The sequence below is a fragment of the Carex rostrata genome, chromosome 13, assembly GCF_964058835.1.
Source record: "Carex rostrata chromosome 13, lpCarRost1.2, whole genome shotgun sequence".
Classification (NCBI taxonomy): Eukaryota; Viridiplantae; Streptophyta; class Magnoliopsida; order Poales; family Cyperaceae; genus Carex; species Carex rostrata.
In genome coordinates, this window is record NC_135930.1 from 4,031,528 (window position 1) to 4,053,301 (window position 21,774).

Sequence of the window (21,774 nt, forward strand, 5' to 3'; positions counted from 1 at the left end):
CATGAAATTACAAGGCCCCCCTCTAATTAATTACACACACCCAGTATTTTGAAATAAAGCTCTGGAATTACAATGCACAGAGGACAGCAATAAAAATTGAGAACGCCGAAGCACTGTTAATTCCTAGCAGACTGCCGTTGTTAGATGATAGCGAGCCACTGTTGTACCTGCGTGGTAGTGTCATACCGGAGTTGGTCAACGCTGTTGGCGTGTCCGCCAAACGTTCTCCTATTCCTCTCCCGCCATAAATTCCACACACCCGCTGCCCATGTTGCATCCCATTTAACGACTGCCACCGTATTAAGCGGTGCTCTGGTAGATAGCCATAAATCTATCACCGTGTGGTCCAGTCCAGTGATCCCTGTAATTGCCAAACGGTGAAGCAAGCCTCTCCAAAAAGTTCCTGCATAGGCGCAGTCGCAAAAAATGTGGTCTCTCGTCTCTTGGCTTCGATCTCCACATAATACGCAGCCATAAGCAATGTGGCACCCTCTATACTCCAAAACCTGTTGTGTTAGAATTTTATTTTGAATCATGAGCGACAGGAAGACCCTTACCTTATACGGAGCTTTGATTTTCCAAATCTTTTTATGTTACATGCACACCAATCCCGTGTTGTGCATAAGCCGGTAAGCGGAACTGGTTGAGAAGACACCACTCGTTGTCCAGTACCATAGCAGCTCGTTTCCGACTGCCCTTCTTACCGATATAGCAAACAGTGGCACCAGTTCTTGGAGCGATCGCATGAAGAAGGAGTCAACTGTTAGCGCTGATAACTGTGCGACCGTTTGGATACCGTACAAGAGATTCATTGTCTTGGCCCAGTGCCCGTTAGGTTCCTTTTCCAACTTCCAGAGCCATTTAGACAGTAATACTTAGACATGCTAGTAATTAAGAGGTACCCACCTGATTTTTGAACTTTTTAACTCCTTTTTTAATCAATAATTTCAATGAAATCGATGATTTTCTCTCATTTTAACCATTAAAAATAATATGTAATCAAGTTTAATTTGAATTTTGATGATTTAAAGCAATGCAATTAAACTTATTTTCTCAAAAAAAAAAAACTATGTAATATTAACAAAATTAAATCAATCTCAATTGGAGAATTCTCCTTAATCCACTCTCCAATAGCTCCAGAAAAAAAAAATGTAATTATCCTATAAATGAGAAAAAAGTTTTTTCACTTTTTCATTAAAAATCATATTAAATTTATATTCATAACAATATCTAAATTCAAAATAGAAATTAATAATATACTTGACTATTTATCAAGAACAAGGATAACAACTCATCCATTAAAACTATGATAAATATATAAAGAAATGGCAACATACAGTTCGATAGACAATCTAAGTAGCCAACAAGATTACCATTATTGTGGTAGAAAAAAAAAAACTTATGAACGTTTTTTCTAATGAAAAAAAAAACTTATGAACGTTTTTTCTAATGAAAAAACTTATGAACGTATTTTATATCAACATTTATATATCGATTTATTTATTTTATATGATTTTTCTAATGAAAAAAAAAACATACAGTTAATATCTTCAAATAAAAAATGGTCTTATGAACGTAATTAAAAAAAAAAAAAACTTACTACAATCTTTAGATGAAAGCTACCAACACAATGCAGAGGCCGATATGAAAAAACACAATAATGTGATGGAGCTTGATTTTCAGCTAGAAATGGTGAAAATGGAAGAGTGAATTGAAGAAGAAAAACTTGAGAAGGGAGAGAATTGAATACGCTTCAGAGAGTGTTAATTTTCAGCTAACATCTCTATGTCTTATATAGACATATTCTGTCGGTGCGTGCACAGAAACAAAAGGGTAAAAGTGTCATTAGAAATTATAACTTGTAATGATGTGAATTGTCGGTGCAAATGGATTGTATTGGAAAAAAAACATCAAGACCGAATGCTGTATTCGGTCTGGAGGCAATACCACACCATCCGCTGCAGGGAAAATTGTGAAAAAGGTGAAAAAACGGTTGAGAAGCACTCATGCTGGTTCTGCAAAAACTGATTTCTTAATTATGGTTTACAAAAAAAATCCCAAGTTTCAAGCCAGTTACTGCCCAGTACCCACTGCCAGTAGGTGGCCTCCAGGATATTGCGCCACGTGTCCCTCATGGACGCAAAAACACGACGGTGCATTTAACTGGTTTTGTTCTCCCTATATACAACGCCTCTCCACCCTCTCCTCTCTTCCTCGGTGCGTCAACATAAATTTGCATTTATTTTCCACTAAAAGAACAATTCTTTTTAAACCACCGTATATAACACATTACAGTTACAGGCTCCATATACCTAGGGGTGTCAATGGGTACGATACGGGTCGGGTGGAGACATTTTCATACCCATACCCATTAAAATTGACCTTACTCACACCCTACCCATACCCATTAAAAATTGATCTTACCCTATCCTACCCTTACCCGTTAATATTATCGGGTAACGAAAAGGTAGCGGGTGAATAACGGATAATACTAGTATAATAATTAGTTTTATTATATTTTACAAATTAAATATCAAAAACTCATTTATTTTAACACATATAATTGCATTTGTAATAAAAATAAAATAAATGTGCAATCAATTCCGACTAAATTATTTTTTAGAAAGTATAAAAATTCAAAAACGCGAATATACATTTAAGTGAGTTGGAAATTGAATTAAATATACATTTAAGTGAGTTGAAAATTGAATTGAATATATATTTGGATTTTATAATTACCCTATAGGGTAACGGGTACGAAATAGTCATTACCCATACCCTTACCCATTTATTTAACGCAAAAAATTCTTACCCATACTCATACCCAATAAACTAATGAAAAAAAAATATTACCCACACCCGCCTTATCGAATACAATACGGGTCGGGTAAATGACTAAAAAGGTACCATTGACACCCCTACATATACCATTACCACCGTTTATTTATTTTGATGGTTTATTTTATTTTTTAAGAAACTTTTATTTCCTATAATCACAATCGCTCAATTACCGGGTATTTAAATGAAAAGCCAGTCGTTCATCAGCTTTTAAAATTCAACCGTTTGATCTGGAATGAATGACTGAGATTTACGCTAAGAAGCACAATCCTTTTTCAATCCATTGGCTTAGCAATCCGATCTAACAAATGATGCCACTTGTCATGTAGGCATTCAATGTGTTTGCGGTGACGCAATTATTAGGGAACTCGGAAACTGGTGCCTTTAATTTATTGTCAGCAGTTACATTGACAGACGAGAAAGCTTCCATAATTATTTTCTACAATCATCTCTTCGTTTATTTTTATTTAAAATATATAAATATTGAGGAGAGTTCAAAACTTCAAATGCACCCAAATTTTTGTGCACCAAAATGTACTCTATCTTTTTTTTTTCATTTTCAAAGTCCGAATAGTCAATCCGAACAGTTAGATGCGATCTGTATATTAAGATGTGCTTGGAGACCAAATTTTATATATTTTGGAATTTTTTACTATTTATTAAGCCACTTTCAAAAATAGCTGATCCAATGGTCCAGAAATTGTAAAATCAGCGATTTTTAAAGTGGCTTAATAAATAGTAAAAAAATTTCAAAAAATGTAAAATTTGTTCTCCAAGCACATCTTAATATATAGATCGCATCTAACGGTTCGGATTGACTATTTGGACTTTAAAAACGGAGAAAAATAATTTGAAAGATAGATTGCATTTGAACCCTCATAAAAATTTAGCTTGAGTAAAATTTCCTCTCTTCTGTCACTACACCAAAATAGACTATTTGCAACAACTTATTGCAACGGTAAAAGAATTAGTAGCAATAAATTAAGGTTTTTGCAACGAAATTAATTTGTTGCAATAAATGTTAAATATTGCAACCAATTATTTTTTTTGCAACTAAATTAGATTGTTGCCCGAAAAATACTTTTTGCAACAAAATTATTTGATATGGCAACGGACATATATGTTGCAAAAAAAAAAAAAAAAATTCACGCGGGAAAATTCCCTCTGCGTCAAATAAGTTGCGCCAAAATTCACTTGGTTGAAAAATAAAGAAATATTATGTTATGGTAGTAAAGAGGTACATATTCCGGTAATAAGTTTCCTTCTAGATTTCTGTGAATTCATCTATTTCTGTGTCAAAAGTATTTCGGTGGATGTTATATGTGTTTCTATTTTTAATGGTGAATATAAATAGTTTGGCTCTAGAAATTGAATATAATTGAATGTAATAAAAATAATTAATAAATGACAGCAAAATATTTGGTACTTGACAAAGGGCACTTAAAAATATTCAAAACTTGCCAAAACATATAATAACATTCAACAGATAGCAACAAATCAGATATTATCAACTTTACATGCATCAATTAACTAAATAAATAACACAAGAACAACCACCAAGTAGCTATCTAAACTGACAACAATATCAGTTTTTGCAGAGAAGCCCCTAGAGTTGCAAAAATATCCTAGCACACAAAAGGGCATGAAGTAGCCAATCTAAAATAATAGCAGAATCAGAAAACATGAACAACATCATACAATAAAGCAAACAGACCCTATAAAAACAATAAAACAAACAAAAGTCTTGGCATCCACCACAGCAAAGAATCAGTACCAGTATCAATTGAAATGAGCCTTCATAGGTTGCAAATGCTACAAGTCTGTAATTTCAAGAAAAAAAGTGTCAAATAGTACCAAAAAGAATAGCTTGTAAATCAAACAAGAAAAAATAAGTAAGAGGAAAAAGACCTAGTATGGAGTCGTCATCAGAATAAATTAGGCCATAGCTGTCAGTATCACTTTCATTGTCACTAAAGCTTTGATTGACATCTCGAATGATACAAGCTACAGCATCCTCATCCACACTCACTCTTGCAATATCATCTCTAGTCCAATTCACAATATGTCACACCCCGGAACAGGGGGTCGCGCAGTTTTGTTTTAAAATGCGGTTTTGTTCATGCATGCGGAAGACCACTGCATACCGCATATGCGGTATGCGGACGCATATGCGGATTTATATATATATTGTTATGTTTATGTATGTGGGCCTGATTTTAGGAGTATGCGGGGGGTGGCAGGGGGGCGGCAGCCCGGAAAATTTTATTTCGGAGAAGTCAAATTTCATGAAAATCATTTAACCGACGGCCCAGATTAGTCAAATTATCATATGATTTGATTTAAAACAAGTTTGTTTCAAATCCGATTTAATTTGGCTAAGTTATACCCAAAACGGCATTTTTCAGAACCCATTGCGGCCCGCAATAGGGCTGTTGCGGCCCGCAACAAATTCCAAAATTTCCAGCCTCTGCAAATCGCCTCTGCCTCCATTCATTGCGGCCCGCAATGAATTTATTGCGGCCCGCAATGACCTGGTTGGATTTTAATCTGCGAATTTCCCTCTGTCTACTCTCATTGCAGCCCGCAATAGGGTTATTGCGGCCCGCAATAAGGGTACTGTTTTTCATTCCTTTGCCCATTTTCGTGAAATTTCACCCCGTTTTCAAACCCGATCAAATCCCCGTATAATTAAACAATTATTCCCCATTCACTAGAAATTTTAATGACATTTAACATACAATTTCAACATTTAAGTCATAACAACAATTTAAAACATACCGTTAGGATTTTATAACATAATACGGTTCGATAATAACCTATATATCAAAATAACTGACTACGGGTTCAACTACACATTCAAAATGGGCATAAAAGGGGTTTGGCATAACCTATTAGCCCGGCCTATACTCACGCGTCGAGCCCGAGTCCCACTTCACTCGCGTTTACCTGCACATTTCAATTCAAAGGGAAAAATTCCCCGAGGGGAGGGGGTGAGAAAAACCTGTCATCCGTTTTTCTCAGTGCGGAATTTAAAGGGCTACTGGATTTGTGAGAAATCCATCACCAGAACTAAATACACTAGCAAAAGGGTATCTATTTATTTATTCACCAATAATAATAAATGCACATGTACCGGGAATAGATTCAAACGGATTTCAATTCACAACTCATCAACATCAATCAACGAATTTCCAGAAAGATTTGGTTTCACAGATATAATATATATAAGTCTGGTTATGAGGTACAGATATCAACTATCGATCACCTTCGGCTTAACAGTTCTATTTTCTGGTTTCAAGTCATACAATCTCATCAATTCATTACTTAAAATATAAACGGGTATATTCCGCGAATATGCAACAGAATACCACTTTTCTCAAAAGAAATCACTGACACTTTCACTGAATCACTGAACCACAGTTCTACCTAAAATTACTCTGCACTTCCCTTACCCAACCGGTACTGGGTTCACTAGGGCCATTCTCCAGATGCGCATAAGGGTCCTGGATGAAAGTCTAGTAGCTAGCTAGACTTTCCACTATGATACACTGTTCACTTCACACAATCAATCCAAGTCATACTGTGGTTCCACTCACTTATTCAAAACGACAGATCAACAATCGATAAATCGTACCAACATGAGGATCATAACAGTTATACAATTCAATTACACTAATATCACAATTAATGCAATGCGGCAACAAATGCTTTCAATCAGAGATTCAACATGCTATGCACAGTTTATTTAAATCAAGAAATCAACATAAATATAATAATATGCACCGTTATTTAGTTCTACGAATAAACCCCAAAACAGATCCCGTGAACCCCCGCACCTGGTTACGTAGGGCACGTAGAGGGTCCGCGATCTCGCGACTCGGTAAGCTCGTCAATCCCGCTAGCCGTGCTCGTTAGGATCTATACATAAGTCAATTTATTAAATTCCGGCACTTTTACAATTTAAACCCTAATCAATTTTTTTGGGAAAATCCGTAAATTGGAAATTTGGTTGCACTTTGAAACACGGAATCAATCAATTTACACTATAGAAACAACAAAGGCACGGAATAATCAGTTTGGTACGATTCTACAGGTTTTCACCGAAACCCTAAAAACACGAAATCAAGAAATGAGAGAGAAATAGAAAGGGGAATTACCAATGGAACGGATGGATATGCGAGCTTTGAGCTCCTCTTCCTAAATCTCCGTTTTCGGGCAATACGGTCACCGGGGGAGGTTTTAGTGTTGTCTCTCTCTCACTCTCTCGTTGTCTTTCTCTCTTGGCGGAAACAAAGAAAGAAAAAGAGATTGGGATGGGGGCGCAGGAAAGGAAAGGAAGGAGGGAAAGAGGAAAGAATGACAAGGGCCCCCACTTGTAAGTGGTCTTTTTGCAAAATAAACCCTCCACTTGTTCGATATTGATTAAATGATTTATATAACACCTATTGCTCCTCTTTCTTAACACAATTAATCGTATAATTATTGTTCACCATCCACGTCACTAATTTCGTATATACGTATATATATATATTATTCGATTTAACCACTTATTATTTTAATTAAATCTGAATTTTAAAAGTTCACAGTGTTACACAATATCTCCAGCACCATCATCTCTATCGTCTCCCCTCTCCCCGGTTTGTGCTACATCTTTAGTAGGCATAGCATATAAATTTCTCGGTTTTGTTCTTACAACTGTACACCAGTTAGGTTTTTTTAGCATCCTTGGTGTAATAAACTTGTTGTGCCTGATTGCCTAAGATATAGGGTTCATTTTGGTAATAATGACGTGACACATCAATGTTCACATAACCATATTCATCTATTTTGTAGCTTCTACTCTTGTACCTGCCTTGCGGTTGCTTCTCAAACCAGTCACACTTGAACATAACTTCTTCTCTTTTCCCCGTGTACTCCAAAACAATAATTTTTCTAATTACACCGTACCAATCTACGGAGCCAGAGGATGCATCACTACTCACAACAACACCGCTATTTTGTGTAGTCAAATTTTCCTCGGCATCTTTCGTTCGGAATAAAAATCCATTGATTAAATACCATGGTTCAAAAAATCGGAATCGGAATTGGATTTTTGACCGCCGAGTCAGAATCGGATTAATCGACCGGAATCGGAAGAATCGGATCGGTAACTCGGGTATTTTTGGCAGAAGCCTTGTTTTGTAGCAAAAAAATAGGAAAAAATTGATAAAAATAATTTGTAAAAAAACTATGGTAATTAAATGTTATATTCCAAATTTTAAAACATGATTTAATTATTAAGTTGATCATTTCTCCTAATTAAAATTTTTATTAGATTAATGAACAATCAGATTTATTTGAGTAACATAAAATGAATCTAAAATTTAGAAATTTTAAATGAATCAAATTCGTACATTAAAAATTGGAGGTTAAAAACATAAGATAAAATATAGCACCATAAATAAAGTAAAATATAGCACCATAAATAAAGTATAAATATTCAGTAAATCTAAAATTCATTGCAATCGTGAAACTAAGAAAGGAAATAAATCAAATCATGTAAATAAATAAATAATTGAATTCTAATAACTAAATTAGGAATTATAAATTGATTTGGTAATTATATGTATATATACTACTCGAAATTTAATTAGTCGGATCTAAAAATCAAATTATAAACACGTAATAATACTCATACGACATTATAAATTGTTATGAATCTTCAATTCGAAATTTAGACGAAAACAAATTTTTAATAAATTAAATGAATACATATTAAGTTCTGGATTGCTTGGACCATTGGATTTAATCTCAACACGAATCTTGAACTCATCCTACACTTTGATTTTTGAATTGATTAAAAAGGAAGGGATTTAATTAAACCCATTTGAATAAAAATTTCGGGTCCGACACCTCCCGTTCGTGCAAATAATACTGGCCCCCTGCGCTATATTTTACCCTTCAGCTCTATATTTTGCGTGACTTGTTGAAAAATCAAAACCGTTCAAATAAGTTCTGCACGAATCACAAATTAACTGATTAATTACGATTGGAGAATTGGATCCAAATCTCAATATATACGAACTGAATTAAGATTGGAGAACTGAAGGATGAAATAAAGCAGTGCATATAGACTAGCTAGTAATAAAATAAAGGTTTTTAGTCACATACTTGTCAAAACTTTGAATTTTCTATTTTTTCATAAAAAAAATTGAAATATTTCATTTTCCTCGTTAAAACTAGAATAAATTGCCGGATACCATCCAAGCTTTCAAAATTGTCAATATATATAGGCCCATCAAAACAACTTATTTTTTCATTAAACTCAATATTAACCTTTTCTTCATTTAATATATATAACATGTTTCAAAATCTTTAGTGCCACAAAGAGTGTAGCTAGATCTTGTTTGATAATGCAATAAAATAAAGAGATAAAATGTGAACTCTTATATCATAAAAGAGTGATAATATATCTTATCTTTTTTACTTTATTTATGTGACTTTCTACGAAGATATCTTGATCATGTTTGGTAATGCAATAATAAAATGAAGAGAAAATAATTAATAGATATATATAACTTCTAATCATAAAAAAGTGATGATATTTCTTATCGTTTTACTCTATTTTTGTGACTTTCTGGAAAGATAACAAAATCATGTTTGGCAAGTGATAATAAAAATGAAGAGATAAAGAGATAATTCTTATCTCATAAAAGAATGATGACATTGTTTGTTTTTGTACATTGTTTTTCTTTCAAACATGGAGTCTTTGTATGATCCTTATTAATAACATTTCTTATGGTGTTTCTCTCACCATAATAGTCATTGATTTTTCATGTCTAAAAATTTTAACAATGATATGATAAATGACAAAATGGTTAAAAATAGAATAATATATGAAATACATCTCCATTCATATATTAAACACTTAGATGTCCTGATCCGCCAATGACTGTGATTAAAATATGAGACTTCAGATTGAATATCAACCCTCCAATCAAATAGTTTGCCATATTTTAATTCTATGTATCTTTTTTATATATGTTTTTTTTTATGTGTAGACGTCTAATACTTGAATTTTTTTTATATAGTTTGCCTTATTTTAATCAAGTAGTTTCCCTTATATGTTTTTCAGACACATACTCATTACACTTATTTGATTGTCAAATACTTGATTTTTCAGATTGATCATGATTTCTTTCTATTTTTTAAATATCATTTAATTTTTTTTGGATTAATTGATAATTGTATAGGAACATAGTAGGTTCTATAAAAAGTAATAAAATCTATTTTAAACAACCTTTCAATTTTTGGATTGTAGAATTTAAAGAACCTTTCAATAAAATGTAATAATTGATTGATAATTTTTGGATTGCAGAATTTAAACAACCGTTCAATTTTCATCTGACGCTCCGTAATAAATACCTTTAGACACATTTTATTATATATCATTTATAAATAACAGAAGGATACTATCGATTTTAAAAAAATATTATTGTATCTTCATATGTATAGAATTTACCTTGGAAACATATAATTCTTACATATTAAAAACTACAAAAAAGACGATGCATCATTTTTTTTTAATATCAAATTTATATGAATGAATGATGTCTAAAAGACACTTTTCTAAAACGTTTGGTAGACCTATAATAATTTCGTAAGTTAATTTTCTGATATTCGTAACATTTAAAATAACTAATTATCAAATTAAGTTTATTGGATGTTCATTTTTAAGCTAGAATACTAAAGTAAATTATTTTCACGAATCCACATACTTAATATATAAGAGATGTTTATTTTGTATGAGAATTTTTTTTTATTATCTGATAATATGTCTCCATTAATTGTAACGCATGGGTTCGATACCAGTAACATATTATATATATATCCCCAAGTTGCAATTAATGTTATTGCCAAATTAATTTACAAAATTAAAAATAACTAATTTAATTTTAAATTCGCAATAGTAAATATTAGATTTAATGCTCATTAATTAGTTTCTATACAGTGAAAGAAAGCATCATAATATTACCGTTATATATTTAAATAATGCAGATCTTGTAAAGTGCCATACCAACAGATTTTTTAGATAACTATTCCTTGAATTACCTGCATGCACCAGCTGTTAAAAGAAATAAAAGGAAAATGAAGGAAATCATCACTGCCAGATTAACCCAACCAACAAGCAGTCAGGTCATTTTGTTCATTAGCAATTACTTCAACACACAAGAACACAAAATAGAGAACAGCACACACAACTGATACATGAGACCTCGTCATGTACGAACGACGCCTCCTAAGACAACCATACTGATAGACACCCCCAAACTTCATCCCCGTAAAATCCCCCTCCCTTTAATTTCTCTTACCGCCGACCCAAAAACATCAAACCCTAAAATCTACTGGCCCATAATTCAGACTAAGTACCACACAACTCTTAACACATAGCATAAGAGCATGCATGCATTTGCAATTTGCATGCTTGCAGTTTGTCCCAGATTACTTGAAATTATCATAGTTAGAACTATCATGATGATTATCAAGGTTGCTCATAAGTGGCAGGGTATGTGGAGTGCTTGGTCCGTCGGTCCCACAATCGCCGTCTTCATGCACTCCTTGCCCTCTGTAGTACCCATCAGGCATCCCGTTTTCTCCAAAAAACACATACTGATGATGTGGGGGTGGCACCTGAGTTGCCCCTGGGTACGCATGCTGCGGCATGACATGTGCCATCATTGGACCAGTAGCCATCTGATGCCTTTGTTTCACGAGAGTGAGTGGTTCGCCACGGATCGAGCCCCGTTGGTCCCCTTCAAACTCACGGTACCTCGACAGGTACACAGACAGCGGCTCAAGGTAATCATCAAAGCCAAGCTTGCTCATGGCCCAGAGCACATCCTCAGCCGTGATGGTTTTGCGTTGCTCCCTTTGGCACCTGTCGTTGGCCTCACCGGTGACAAAGCTGATGTACTCCGATACACACTCCTGAATGGTCTCCTTCGCATCGTCAGATATCTTGGCATGAGGAGGGAGCACACGCCGCATGATCCGAATTACATTGGCTATCGGCATGAACCGATCTTGCTCCCGGATCCCCCCCTGGGCTTGGCCTTGGACTTCAGTCGGCATGGCCTGGTCACGCTCTGACGGGTTTGAGCAGTTCATACCAGCTTGATGTGACTTTGGTCGACACGGTGGTAATGGTATATGGAGTCTGTAATGTGTTATATATGGTGGTTTAAAATGAAGGGGGAATTTCACTTATACCCCTCAAAAACTTTAATTGGGTGCTCCACGTGGAAAATTGATTCTGTTTCAGATATACTGGGGTGTTGGTTTTACAAACTTTTGATTTGGTGTTTTGTGCTTCGTATTATTTATGAAAATATTTAGATTGTACATGGTGTGCAACCATGTAAAAAGCGTAGAAATACGAAGTTCTAACTGTATAAGGTATCTAATAACATTATATTTATAATTTTCATTGGTTCTTTATTATTCTGACACAAACCTGATTTTCAGTTTTTCTTTCTGATATTGAACTCATTGCTCGGGGGATCCGTGAAGAGTTGAAAACCTCAATCGGACAGTTTAATCTAAATCAGGTGTCTGTTTATGACTTGATCGAAGTGTCTGCTTGTAATATGAAGGATCGGATAGAATAGTGTCATTATTCACAGTAACAGTAACAGCATATATGTCTTGGGATTCGGTTTCAACAGTAGGAAACTTACAAATTTTTGACAGATTTGAATTGTTTATTTGAGATTAGATAGTTCGGATAGTACAAATATAACCGCGTTTATTTGAGATTAGATATCAAAAAGGGAAAATATAACCGCGTTTGATTTAAATCAAACAATTCAAATTACATGTAAATTCTTTCTATGAGAACTATGGCAGCGATAAGCAGGAACATAATATAAAGGGAACTAAGATCAGACATGCATACAAGAAAGCTCAAGGTTACTGAATTCAACTATATTCTATTTTTATGAGCATATTTTCCCTTTTTGATATCGTAGCCATTTGAATCAGATGATTATAAAGCATAATACATTGATTATCGTAACCGTGGCGACTGATGAACTCAACTATCCATTTTATAAATCTAAGATAAACAGAGCAAATTTCCAATACGTACTATCCTTTATATATATAATTGCATTTCAAAATTGTAATCATTACTTGCATGCGCATACATGTGACTTCTCTACATATATATATAGTATTCATTTTCTGTAGGTTTCATATTTTTAAATTTTAAATGCATTTCATCTTTCTGTATATATTTTAAAATTCCCAAATTCTTTTATTTTTAATTTAAATATATGTTTGATATATTGGCAATGTCACAGCATGTACATACCCTGTCAATGTGTAAGCAACAAATCGAAAATTAAAATTATTCGGTATTAAATTAAATTATATGCCTGATTTTTTGAAAGAAAATTAATATGTCTAATATTTTTTCTTATAATATAAGGAAGTAGTTTAAATATGTAAAAAAAAAAAGAGTTTAGAGGTACATGCTTGTTTACCTACCAAAGTACCAATCGCCACAAATAATTCCTCATCTTGGTTTTTTTTTTTTTGATAAAACCCTCGTCATGGTTTGACCGTCAATAACTTCAAGTGCCAAGTTTCAAGCCAGTTACTGCCCACTGCCAGTAGGTGGCCTCCAGGATATTGCGCCACGTGTCCCTCATGGACACGAAAACACGACGGTGCATTTAACTGGTTTTGTTCTCTCTATATACAACGCCTCTCCACCCTCTCCTCTCTTCCTCAGTGCGTCAACATAAATTTGCATTTATTTTCCACTAAAAGAACAATTCTTTTTAAACCACCGTATATAACACATTACAGTTACAGGCTCCATATACCATTACCACCGTTTATTTATTTTGATGGTTTATTTTATTTTTTAGGAAACTTTTATTTCCTTTAATCACAATCGCTCAATTACCGGGTATTTAAATGAAAAGCCAGTCGTTCAGAAGCTTTTAAAATTCAACCGTTCGATCTGGAATGAATGACTGAGATTTACGCTAAGAAGCACAATCCTTTTTGAATCCATGGCTTAGCAATCCGATCTAACAAATGATGCCACTTGTCATGTAGGCATTCAATGTGTTTGCGGTGACGCAATTATTAGGGAACTCGGAAACTGGTGCCTTTCATTTATTGTCAACAGTTTACATTGACAGACGAGAAAGCTTCCATAATTATTTTCTACAATCAACTCTTCGTTTATTTTTATTTAAAATATATAAAAATTTAGCTTGAGTCAAATTTCCTCTCTTCTGTGACCAGGCCATGTCGACTGAAGTCCAAGGCCAAGCCCAGGGGGGGATCCGGGAGCAAGATCGGTTCATGCCGATAGCCAATGTAATTCGGATCATGCGGCGTGTGCTCCCTCCTCACGCCAAGATATCTGACGATGCAAAGGAGACCATTCAGGAGTGTGTATCGGAGTACATCAGCTTTGTCACCGGTGAGGCCAACGACAGGTGCCAAAGGGAGCAACGCAAAACCATCACGGCTGAGGATGTGCTCTGGGCCATGAGCAAGCTTGGCTTTGATGATTACCTTGAGCCGCTGTCTGTGTATCTGTCGAGGTACCGTGAGTTTGAAGGGGACCAACGGGGCTCGATCCGTGGCGAACCACTCACTCTCATGAAACAAAGGCATCAGATGGCTACTGGTCCAATGATGGCACATGTCATGCCGCAACATGCGTACCCAGGGGCAACTCAGGTGCCACCGCCACATCATCAGTATGTGTTTTTTGGAGAAAATGGGATGCCTGATGGGTACTACAGAGGGCAAGGGGCGCATGAAGACGGCGATTGTGGGACCGACGAACCAAGCACTCCACATACCCTGCCACTTATGAGCAACCTTGATAATCATCATGATAGTTCTAACTATGATAATTTCAAGTAATAAGGAACAAACTGCAAGCATGCAAATTGGAAATGCATGCATGCTCTTATGCTATGTGTTAGAGTTGTGTGGTACTTGGTCTGAATTCTGGGCAAGTAGATTTTAGGGTTTGATGTTTTTGGGTCGGCGGTAAGAGAAATTAAAGGGAGAGGAGGATTTTACGGGGATGAAGTTTGGGGGTGTCTATCAGTATGGTTGTCTTAGGAGGCGTCGTTCGTACATGTCGAGGTCTCATGTATCAGTTGTGTGTGCTGTTCTCTCTATTTTGTGTTCTTGTGTGTTGAAGTAATTGCTGATGAACAAAATGACTTGACTGCTTGTTGGTTGGGTTTAATCTGTTAGTGATGATTTCCTTCATTTTCTTTTTATTTCTTTTAACAGCTGTTGCATGCCGGTAGTTCAAGAAATAGTTATATGAAAAAGTCTATTGGTATGGCACTTTAGAAGATCTGCATTATTTAAATATATAATGGTAATATTATGATGCTTTCTTTAACTATATAGAAACTAATTAATGAGCATTAAATCCAATATTTACTATTGCGAATTTAAAATTAAATTAGTTATTTTTAATTTTGTAAATTAATTTGGCAATAACATTAATTGCAACTTGGGATATATAATATGTTACTGGTATCGAACTCATGCATTACAATTAATGGAGACATATTATAAGATAATAAAAAAAATTCTCATACAAAATAAACATCTCTCTTATATTAAGTATGTAGATTTGTAAAAATAATTTACTTTAGTATTCTAGCTTAAAAATGAACATCAAATAAACTTAATCTGCTAATTAGTTATTTTAGACGTTACGAATATAAGAAAAATAACTTATGAAATTATTATAAGTCTATCAAACGTTTTGAAAAAAGTATCTTTTAGACATCATTCATTCATATAAATTTGATATTAAAAAAAATCATGCATCGTCTTTTTCGTAGTTTTAAATATGTAAGAATTATATGTTTCCAAGGTAAAATTCTATATATATGAAGATACAATAAGTTTTTTTTAAAATCGATAGTATCCTTTTGTGATTTATAAATGATACAAAAAATGTCTAAAGGTATTTATTACTGAGCGTCAGATTAAAATTGAACGGTTGTTTAAATTCTGCAATCCAAAAATTATCAATCAATTATTACATTTTATTGAAAAGTTTGTTTAAATTCTACACTCCAAAATTGAAAGGTTGTTTAAAATAGATTTTATTAATTTTTATAGAACCTACTAAGTTCCTATACAATTATCAATCAATCCGATCTAAAAAAATGATATTTAAAAAACAGAAAGAAATCATGATCAATCTGAAAAATCAAGTATTTGACAATCAAATAAGTGTGATGAGTATGTGTCTAAATAAATTTAGACATCTACACATAAAAAACATATATAAAAAAGATACATAGAATTAAAATAAAGCAAACTATTTTATTGGAGGGTTGATATTCACTCTCAAGTCTCATCTTTTAATCACAATTGTTGGTAGATCATGACATCTAAGTGCTTAATATATGAATGGAGGTGTATTTCATATATTATTGTATTTTTAACCATTTTGTCATTTATTAGATCATTGTTCAAATTTCAGACATGCAAAATCAATGACTAGAGCATCTCCAACAATGATTGCTTATGCTGATGTGTCAATTGTTTTTGTAATTGCTGGGTTGTATAGCTATTGCTTATTTAGCAATTGTTGGAAATAATTGCTTAATAAGAAATCATTTTCTAAAGATGAGTTGGCTAAATGTTTAATTCTTATTGGCCAAGTGTTTAATTCTCAATTGTTTGGTTGATTGTACCAATGTTAGGTGTGGATTGCTTAATTTCTAAAAAATTTATAATTGTTATTTAGCAATTAATTTCAATTGCCGGATTAATTGGAGATGCTCTAATGAGAGAATTGCCATAAGAAATATTATTAAGGATCATACAAAGACTCCATGTTTGAAAGAAAAACAATGTACAAGAACAAACAATATCATCATTTTTTATTGGATAAGATTTATCTCTTTATCTCTTCATTTTCGTTTCCACTTCCCAAACATGATTTAGTTATCTTTTCAGAAAGTCACAGAAATAGAATAAAACGATAAGAAATATCATCGCTTTTTTATGATTAGGAGTTATATCTATTAATTTTCTCATTATTGCATTACCAAACATGATCAAGATATCTTCGTAGAAAGTCACATAAATAAATAAAGTAAAAAAGATAAGATATATTATCACTCTTTTATGATATAAGAGTTCACATTTTATCTCTTTATTTTATTGCATTATCAAACATGATCTAGCTACATTGTTTGTGACACTAAAGATTTTGAAACCTGTTATATATATTAAACGAAGAAAAGGAATAGAAGAAAGAATATTGAGTTAAATACCTTGTTGTTTCATTCCAATCAAGGATTGTTCTAAACTAGGAACAAAATCCGCTCTTCTTGGAGAAAAGAGGACCCTCGTCTCTCTCTCTCTCTCCTATTTTTAGGGATGTCAATGACGCATGTTTATCCGTTTACTCTATCTGTATCATATTCGATAAGATGGGTATGGGTAATTTTTTTTCGTTAGATAAACGGGTATGGATACGGATAAAGATTATTTCATATCCATTGGGTAACGGGTAATTATATAAAATAAATTATATTATGATAAAACATATGCATTTTATTGAAAGACAAATATTATGCTAAATATTTCACTTTTTATTTGAATGTTTTGTTATTTATAACTAATTGAATTTGTCTAAAAAGATATTTGTGAATTTTTTTTTGCTCCATAAAAAACTATTAATTAGAATTTATTGCATATTTGTATTTTAATTTTATATTAGTAATTGTGATTGTATATGTATGACATGATAAGTTTTGATGGTTTGTTTGTAAAAATAATAAAACTATTATATTTGTATTATTTGTTATTCGTCCGTTACCGTTTCGTTACCCGTTAATCTTAATAGGTATGGGTAGGATAGAGTGACATATTCTTAATGGGTACGGGTAGAATATGAGTAAGATAAATTTTTAGTGAGTATGGATATGAAAATGATTCTATCCTATCCATATTGTACCCATTGACACCCCTACCTACTCTCTCTTTCTATTTCCTTTCTCTCTCTCTCCTTCTCTTTTTTCTCTCTCTCTCTAAAAAGAGGACCCTCCTTTTATTGTGCTTACGCCTGTAGAAACTAAACCTAGAGATTTACAAATGTAGACACAACGTTAAAAATGATATAATTGTAACTCTAAATCCTGCCTCTAATGTGCTGTCCATTGTAACTCTTCATATCCTGCCTCTAATTGTAACTCTTCACGCGTTAGAAATAACAAATGAGAAGAGGAATTGCAATTCTCTCGTAAAGAAAGGTGGGTCCGGATCCCCTAAAATAACCCAAATTTTGAGTCTGGATCCGAAGTTGGTAATGGATTTGTAATCCTAAAATTCATTCAAGGCCCGTTTGGTAATAAAACAATGTTCCTATTTTTCTAGGAATGAAAATTAAATCAAACACCGCCTATAATTTAAGCTTGTAAAAAGTTAAAAGTAATAAGAAATAGTCAAACACCGCCAAAAGGTCCAGTCTGACCCATCCAAGGTTTATTTACAAATTAATAACTTTCTGCTTGTACTGAAAGAAAATTTTCTCACTATTTTCATTTCAAATTCATATTATTATACGGACGTAATTAGAAAAACTTAAAAGCTTCTGAATTGGATATTCTATTCTAATTTCTAATCTAATGTATCAATTTATTTTTCAAATTTTGAGATGAGAAAATTTCATAATTATCAAGGGTTTTTTTTTTTAAAATCACTTCCTGGTTCTCATATTACAAAAATTATAAATTCTCATTTTCTCATTATTAATTTTAGAATTTCAAGTATATATCCAAAATTATTAATTTTATAATCTAACATGACCATTTTTATTTAATTTTAGAAAGGTTGAATTTCAAGTATATATCTAAAAATCTCATAATTATGTACTTCCCCCCTCTGAAGATGAGCAAATATTACAAATAGTATATATATGTTATTATTTAGGATTAATCAAAGAAAAACAAGTAGGAAAAGCTGTCTTTGGACTTTTATCTTGAAATGTTTGGTTTATTTCGTTGCAATATATTATCTCTAAATACTAAGTAGTCGACATGGTGTGCATTTATTAGGAAAATAAAAAACGAGAGAGTATAAGAATAAATTGGATATATAGAGATAAAAATTTGCTGACTCTCAATTATTAAATCGTGCTCTCAAAATAACATCACCCTATATTTTGGGATTGGTTGAAATTAGTAATTTATTTAGTGAAGAACTAATAATTGGCATAATATCAAAATTGATGATTTTAGCAAGCAATGTTAGGTTTTAGCTAGTAAAGTCGTATTTAATAATTTAACATAATTAATCGAATTAATAAAAATAGCGAGAACTCTATAAAATTATTATGTTCAATAATTGAAAAACTGGATTGAACAAAAAATTTAAGAACTCAAGGCAACCAAATATTCGACCAAGTACAATAATAAGCAGCAAAAAACAAAAAAACGATTATATATTGTCTTATGCGTGTGTCAAAAAAGTGCAAAAAAAGTATTGGTGAAGGATCTTGCTAACCTAAATAGAAGTAGTGTTACCTTAGGTGATATGAATTCCCGTTTCCTGGCTCAATCGTAAATTGACTCCTCAATCTGATGTTTTCACTTTTGATATCATACCACTTCACTACTGAACATGGCAAAAATCAAATTCATCCACAGCCTACAGATCGAGCGTGACCAAACCAGAAAAATATGATTGAATGGAATATAATTTTATAATTATTTGAACAATATTTATATTTTTGTAATTTATTTAGAAACAAAAATAATAACATAAGCAAATTTTTTAAAATAAATTTTGCAGAGCATGCTCCCGAGCCCCTTCGAGGATTGCAAAGTTTCTATATGGCATATTTAAAACACAGATCAATGATTGGTTAATTTAAGAAATGTGAAGCAGCCAGACTACACAATCAATGCAGTTTCTAATGAAAAAACAGGAGCAGAAGGCAAATGTAAGAGTTGGCATATGTTGTTTAATTAGCAATGATCATATAATTAATATTGTCTTTGTCGTTTATACCAGGCATGCAGCAGCTTGGGTGCTAGAGCTATTTTGATTGATTGTTTTGCATTGTCTAGACCTTACATATTATCAATTCTTTTAACTCCTATTACTTCCTGCACAAAATATAACCGCAAACACAAATATCATCAGCAACTACAAACTACTAGGGCTTCTATCATATCCAAAATTTAGCCCTTCTTTGATCAACTTAGCTAAACATGCATCCGCCTTATGTTAAACTGTTTAATTACTTGCTACTACATCTATATTAGAGGAATATGTTTTTATATAAACTAGTAACTTGTTGTTTCCTTTTAGACCCAAAAAACTTCTGAAACCCTCCTTCACAGCCAGCTTGGTATTACCTGTTCAATAAGAAATCATTGTTATTGTCATGAAAATCAGACTCTTATTAGTTTTAATTTTTGTGGTGCTTGAAAATATCACTCATTCCTGTGTAATCAAAAACTGACTGGGAATAAATCATAATATAATAATCCTAGGTGGGAATAAAATTAACACAACTGGCAGTAGTAACGATCCACGTACCACTGGATTTGTACAGTTCATGCGGTGGTATTGAATACAAGTCAGTAGGTAAATTTGTAACACTAAAATAACTTTGCAAAAACATCAATCACTAAAAGATTTAAGAAGGCAGACAATTTAGATCAACTAAACTAAGATTTTAACAAATTAAACAAAAAACTAAATTAGTACTCAATTAAACTTACTTGATATCAGATAGTTTTACCAGACTAGGCACAAACCAAGTCTCCACTAAATCAAAAGGGCAAGGCAACACCTCAGTTGTACCCTCTCCTATGTCGTATCTACAAAGATATTGTGTGGCTTCTAAGAAGTAAATGCAATTCCCTTTGAATCCAGCAAAATTACTCGCACAAAAAGATAACCCACGATAATTTTGCAAAAACAACATTTGGTCACCGATATCAGTGATTTTTACCCAACAAGGTTTTCCTTCACCATCACCGAAATAAAGATAGTATATATCAAAGAGCCATTGCTCAGCCTCATAATGTTGGAACAACCTTAGGATCTTTCCTTCTGACTCGACCATAACTGTGCGACCCTTTAGGACAGGGTTTGTGTCCTCTGGTGGTGCGACTTGATAAACCATTTTTTTTGTGGCAATATCAATAACATCCGTAATGCCAGTTTCTCTGTCGTTGCTGAAGTGTTGTCCCATATAAAATGCCTTACCATTGTAGCTGTTGCCAATCCGTTTTACATAGACCCAATCGTCTGCCTTAGGTCGCCTAAAAGCTATTATATTGTGTCGGCGAGGCCAGTTTGCTTGTCCTGATATAACCACAATATCGCCGCCTTCAATTGGATCTGGACCAATATAGTCTGGGCACCCATAGACACTAACCCAAGGAGCATAAATCTGATCATGACTAAGAGGATTAAGGAGATACATCTTCTGATTTCTCAAGTTAGAGGCAAGTAAGTAGCGGCATGAGGGGCCATTAAGCCTAGCACGACGAGAACCTGGACAGAAGATAGTATGAACTTTACCAGACGAGAGGCAGTAGAAGCGTATAATGGGGTTTCCACGGTATACATCAGAGTCTTGACGACGCTCTAGAAGCCAGGGGAGTTGTTGGGGAGGATCGGTGACTGGGGCCGACAACTGCCACATCTTACACACAGCACGGAAGCGTATGAAATCAGAGATATCGGGAAGTTTTTTGGAGAAGAGATGGAGAATTTCTTGTGGAAGTTCAGACCATTTTCTCTCATGGCTTGGGACGCCATTGGTACGGGTTAGTTCTCTTGTGGTAGAGCTTTTTGTCTTTCGCTTGGGCATCCTGATTTTTGTAGGAAACAAGTGTAGTTAGTACTAAACGGGGTTTCAGG

The 21,774-nt window shown here is 33.5% G+C and overlaps 1 protein-coding gene across 1 annotated transcript; it reads right to left on the reverse strand.

The window, feature by feature from the left end:
• Positions 1-334: 334 nt before the first annotated feature.
• Positions 335-11,985, reverse strand: LOC144564509 (uncharacterized). The gene is made up of 4 exons (XM_078314105.1): positions 11,324-11,985; positions 10,930-10,942; positions 598-848; positions 335-506 (listed from the first exon to the last, which is right to left on the reverse strand). The coding sequence occupies exons 1-4, from the start codon at positions 11,983-11,985 to the stop codon at positions 335-337; spliced, it is 1,098 nt and encodes a 365-aa protein (XP_078170231.1).
• Positions 11,986-21,774: the final 9,789 nt, after the last annotated feature.